This window comes from Anarrhichthys ocellatus, unplaced genomic scaffold (genome assembly GCF_004355925.1).
Source record: "Anarrhichthys ocellatus isolate YVR2014 unplaced genomic scaffold, GSC_Weel_1.0 scaffold28, whole genome shotgun sequence".
NCBI lineage: Eukaryota > Metazoa > Chordata > Actinopteri > Perciformes > Anarhichadidae > Anarrhichthys > Anarrhichthys ocellatus.
This window is the reverse complement of record NW_022280058.1, coordinates 2,346,210-2,352,245: the sequence shown is the minus strand read 5'-3', so window position 1 is coordinate 2,352,245 and position 6,036 is coordinate 2,346,210. Positions and strand designations below refer to the sequence as shown.

The 6,036-nt window shown below is 39.5% G+C and overlaps 1 protein-coding gene across 1 annotated transcript; it reads right to left on the bottom strand.

Annotated features, from left to right (window-relative positions):
• LOC116392180 (lecithin retinol acyltransferase) lies at positions 1 to 1,671 on the bottom strand. The gene is made up of 2 exons (XM_031863391.1): positions 1,186 to 1,671; positions 1 to 287 (listed from the first exon to the last, which is right to left on the bottom strand). Exons 1-2 carry the CDS (start codon positions 1,669 to 1,671, stop codon positions 132 to 134), a joined length of 642 nt encoding a protein of 213 aa, XP_031719251.1. The 3' UTR covers positions 1 to 131.
• Between the last annotated feature and the right edge of the window lie 4,365 nt (positions 1,672 to 6,036).

Genomic DNA, 6,036 nt, shown 5'->3' with positions numbered 1-6,036 from the left:
GATATTCTTATTATAGTGAACGCCTTTGTTTCCCAACGACTTAAGTCATGCAGCTGAACCATAGGACTTGATTTCAGCTTCCGCCAGTATGTTAAATTAGTCTTTGTCATGAGCCGTCCCACCCGAGGTCCTTAGGCTGCCATCCAGATGGTAAATGAGATGAGCAGGGTCGGTAAAACTGTCAGTGGTGTCACGCAGCCCACGTACAGCATGGATCCTACACCACACAGTGCAGTCAAATAGGCACTCATCCTGCTGCACACAATCTTCCGTACTGCTGTGCAGAACTATAAGAAAGAGTGTGAGAATTAGTCAGTGTTTTGAGGCTCGATGAATCACAAATTGGCAGTGCAGTGGAGGTCTGCCGTCAAAGGGGAAAGGTCTTCATTAGCTCCAGAACGGCAGTCATTCGGGCCTGAAGTAACACTAGATGGAGCTACTCACCTGATGAATAAGTGAAGCCAATTTTCACTCCAGTGGACTGAAGCGAACAACTGTGCTGTGAGATTTCAGGTTTAACGACTACAGAGTAATCACACACCATCATAAGAACATTGACTGTGGATTAACCCGACTTTACGTCACTAAATGTAAACACTAAATCCATGGGGGGGGGGGGGGGGGGGACAAAACTGACGGCATTGAACCTAAAACCTCTGGCTTTTGCATGTGACCTTTCTTATTCAACAGTCTCCGGGATGCAAAGAGTCACACACTTGACAAGACTGGGCCTGACACACAATTAAAGATTCACCTAATCACTCTTAAATCATTGCTAAAAAATAAAAATAAACAGCTGTTGACAAGCTGTTCAGCCATAACATAAATAATGATTTATATACATTCAAAAACTAACTTAATTGGTTAAAAGTACATTAATTGATCTTATATTAAAGTATAGGTACATATCCAATTTACAGCGCAAACAGATTGTAGCTCAGCAAGAAAAGTTTGTCAGGGCAAACAAAAAAAGGGAATTTTGTGATAAAAATAGACTTACTAAACTACAATAAACCACTACTTTTGGAAGTTACCTTCTTAGAATGACAAACTCAGACTGTTGGAGCCTCATGTTATCTTTAATTGTACATTGCAATGCATTTTTTTCACAGGATGAGGACTGCGAATTTTGTGAGGAAAAATGATGTTTTAGTCTTTCTACTGACAGGAGAACGGAGACCCTACCTGGTACGTCTGGTAGCTGATGGCCATGCCATATCTGCAGTACATGACATAGTGTTCACAGTTGTACCACAGTAAGCTGTATGTGACTGAGCCCAGGAATTTCTCAGCCCTTCTGGCCACCTCTTCCCCGTCCAAAGGAGGCTGGCTGCACACTTTGTCCATGTGGTTGATCAGAATCTCTGAGCCATACGCAAAATCTGCCACCGAGTCCACTCTGACACTGGCAACCTTAGCGATAGCCCCCAGCAGGAGGCGGTTATTTGTTACCAGCGTTCCAATTGCAGATTTATTCTTGGAGAACACAGGCAGGATGTCCGGGATGAGATGAGCCACTCGGTCGTCCCCCAGGTAGATGCCAAAATGTGTGAATAATGTCCTGGGGACTTCCAATAAATCACCACGCTTGTAAAGGGACAGGTCATGTTTCGAGTCCTCCTCCTTTTTGGAAGCTACGAAGAAAAAGTTGAGTAGCTGGAAAGGAAACATGATGGCAGTGTGCTGCAAAGTGCCGGGACACCCGTTTTATTTCAGTCGGTGTTGGGAGGGGCGGTTGGTGGGATTAGATATTGGTCAACGTTTCAGTAAGATTTTGACAGAAATAAAGCAGCTTTCTCTAATCACTTTGCTGTGTTGTTGCTTTTTAAAACCCAGGTCTTGTTGTATTAAGGTCAAGGGTCCTCGTTAAGAAGGCTGCCTTGGCTACAAGTGAAATCCTCATTTAAAAGGTCACTCGTTGAGCCGTCATACTCAAATAAGAAGCCTTTGTTTTCCGTGGACTAGATTACTCTGAAGCCCTTTAAATTCTTTTCATCGTTATTCAGCACTTTCTTGGATATTTAAAAAAAAGAATAGATATATATATATATACAGTATATATTGATTGAAATGTCAGTCAGTACAGACAAAGTGAAAAAGACTCAGCAGTTTATTGACACTGCTTTCATGGGGTTGATTGAAATGTTGCTATTATTACTCAGCATGTTTTCCAGAGTATCGAGATGGAAAAGTGGATGACTGATCATTTTGATACAATAATAAATGTAAGTTATTAATCCATACAGGGATCATATTTTCTCTTTTGTGTTTTTTAATGAATTGATAGCAGGTTGATTTCCTGAGACATTATTGCTTGATATTTAACAGTGGTGGAAGAAGCAATCAAATAGTAAAAGGACCAATTCTGCACTGTAAAATACTCCATTACAAGTAAATACCCTGCAGTAAATTCTGTTTCTCTGAAATATAGGGAGTACATAACAACGCTTTCATTCACTTTGTTGACCCACAGTGGCTCGTCTGTTCTGTCCCATCATCAATCCAGGATCAGTGTTGGGAAAAATCAGGCTGTGCTGGATGGTCTGCACCTTCTCATATGAGATAAAACATTCCTTTCACCAGATTACCTTAATCCTGTTGGCTTCAGTCACACACTCATCATTAGACTTTGAGAAAGCCTTTTTCATCTTGTGTCTTTGAATCATTAGTTACATTTGCTGACCAGAATCCTGGCAAATGGGATACACATTTGCTATATTTAATTTAGAAAGCTGCTTTTTTTAGTATGAGAAAACTAGTTTGTCCCACAAAGCAAAGCAATCTGCAACATAACTAACTAACTAGAGCTTTTAGATAAATGTAGTCAAGTAAAAAGTTTGTGTAGTTGAGTAGAAGAATTAAGTCAAATAAAATGGAAATATTCAAGTAAAGTAGCATAATATTGTACTTGAGTACAGTGCTTTTATCCACCACTTGTCTGAAAAACAAAATGAGCATTCATACAGTGGCCAAATTCAGATGGTTCAGATGCCAACTGCACAGTATCAGAAATTAGAGGCACGTTCGAAGCAATAAAAGAGGATCAATGTCAGTAATCACCACAAACAGCTATTAAACATCTACGTGAGAAATTCTCAGGGTAACAATGACATTAGCATGGAATTTAAAGCAACAACAGCAAACAATTATAATCGGTGTAAAATATAGTGGAGTAGTGTCTACCTGCAGACAAAGAAGTCATTCTCCCTCTGTGTGTGTGTTGTAATCTGAGCTTTTTCTTGCTTAGTTCACATGGCTGGGTCAAGCCAAATGAATATAACATGATGTGTCTGTGCAGGACTAAATTAACATACCGCTACCGGTGTGAACATGGAAGCCAGGCAGAGAACAATTCATTCATATGGCAGTGCTAATATTAAGGTATATCCAGGTCAACTAAGTTCCTTTGTAAAACAATCATTGAAAACCAGAGACATCCCAAAGTCATTCATGGTGTGTGAACAACAAAGTGTCAACCTCGCTGTATGTTGTTCCTTCAGTCAGCTGAATCGATTTACCGTATTATGATATAAACTAATAACTGTGTCTTCTGTTGTTTTGTGTCCTGATACAGTGCACACAATGTAAGCGTGTCAGCCTGGCATCAGTGTCTGATTGCATCAAACAACAACAACAGCCCCAAAATGCATCTTGACATCCTGGACACAGCGTTCACAGAGAGTGCCCGTGTCTTCATGGCACTTAGAGAAAGAAAGAAACACTTTCCATCTGGTGTTTTTTCCACAAAGAGGCCAGTTCAGCAAACGTTCAGCCTTGTTTAGGTTCATGAGCCTGGCAGTTCATTCTCAGGTCAGCGAGGCTTTGTATCCGTCCTGGGCCTGTTTTTTTCCACATCATAAAACCAGCTCACACAGAGGTAGTTTAGGTAGAATTTATCATCTAATGTCAACATGGGGCCCACAGATGAAGCCTTATTAAGATTTATTTTATCACATGTATCTCAAGATTTGACCTGGAGTAATTGCCTGAACTATTATCAATAGCTACATACATGTGTGGTTGTAGTTTAACTGTGCAGCACACTGTCCAACATATTGGAGTGATAATACCAGTGGCCTTGAACAGTATGGAACTGCAAACATTCCTCAGTCACAAAAGCAAAACATTGCACTTGATACCACCCTCCTATTCACCCAGCAGTGCTAAAGAACGTTGAAGTGAAAGATCCATTAAGCTGTTGATATTTTGACCTTAAAACAGCAGACAAAGATTTCTCTTTTGAATGTGGGCTTCTTGCTAAAAAAAAAAGAAGAAGCCTCAAACTCATCTGATACAATAGACAAGGTGTATTTCTATGTAGTGTGACTCAGACAAGCACAACAGCATGAAACCATGAGCTCTGGTCAAGGATAGGTTACTGAATGGGCCTACTAGCACAGGCCCAGGGTCCAAAAGTATCAGGGGCAACTACAACTACAAAGAACTGCAAATCAGCTGCAGAAACAGAAATCAACTATGTAGAGACACAAATGACCACAAATAGACACAAAATGGCACAAAGATACAAACAACTAAAAGATTTGCAGTACAGTTGCAGAGACAAAGAAACTACAAAGAGACACAATTTGTAGAATGTAAACTCTGAGGTTGCTGAGCCCCTCAAAAACATGACCTCAGTGTCCTGAATAATGAGTAATAATTATAAAAAGTATAGTGGAATCTTCAAGAAAAAGCTATTTGAAAATACTCACCCTTCTTGCAGATTAGCATAACATTCCTAATGGGATTATTCCAGATTTCCCCCCCCCCCTTACTTTTGTTGTTTTCGTGCATCGATCTGTCTCGTGTCTCGAGTGTTTTGCTCCAGTTCTCTAAACAATAGGTCAGCTGCGCATTTACTTCTTAAAACTTAAGCCTGACGCTTATTTTCCTGCAGACTGCAGAAAGCAATTTAATACTCTTCTGTGTCTAAAATGTAAACTAACCAAGTAGAACAATTTTTATAAAGGTTGATTTTGTAATATCTGTTGATAACTCCACCAGTGACTCAGTTGTCTTCCTTATGTGCCACAAATGAACAAAGACATTTGCACACATCTTTTCAGTTAAATTTATTTCTTCATATGATAACGAATGATACCTTTACTGTTGCAAGTAGCAACTTTTTTGAGTACTGTTGCTGGTGTTTGTGAAATACGTCAAAATTTGACCCAGGCCGTGAAATTACTACTTTTGTTCAAGTAACTTTCGGTCATGGTGAAGAAGAAACACAGACGGTCGGTAGGGAGCAGGAAGCTAACAGAAGTCTCCTGTGTCAAAGTCTGACATTTTGTCTTGGATGGACAGTTTCAAAAGTTTAAATTTGTACTTACTATCTCAAATTTATGACAATAATTTACAATATCATCATACTGACTTACTAATGGGACTTTATTTTGAGTTACATGTGAGGGGCCTACAGATTTATTTTTCTTCTGAATTTTTCATTTTTTTATTTACCTGGCAGAAATGGGCCTCTGTATGTTTCAGATATAATGATATAATGATATTTAACAGACGTCTGCTAGCCAACTAAAGATGATTTCTGTTGAGGGCTTGTTTTACTTACAATGTGCCCATCCACTTTTTGTTGCCACATCTTTATTGGCGACACACTGAAGTTAATGTTTTACAAAGACATGCTGTTATAACGACATTTTGTCGGTAAGGAATGACTCATGTTGTCTTTTTTCTTTGATTTTTATCATGTGATGAATAAGTAGAGTAAATGGTCGTAGTTCTTACCTGGAATTAACTCTATTTGACTGACAGTCAAAGTCAATTCGAATAAAATGCCATCAAGTATTTGATCAAAAACGATATACAAAGCTGAGTCGTCACAACTTCCTTTGTCATAACCGGCACTGGGTTACACACATGCAGTTTATGTTAAAGCCACATGACGCTGTGTCCTGCTAGCTCAACTGCAGTCCCCATCAAATCTGGGAAATGATCAACGTTTGAGTCACAGTGTTGTCCTAACGCAGTGAGTGGGATGTTTGCATATGAACCCCTTATCTCACAGTGAGCTGAGGA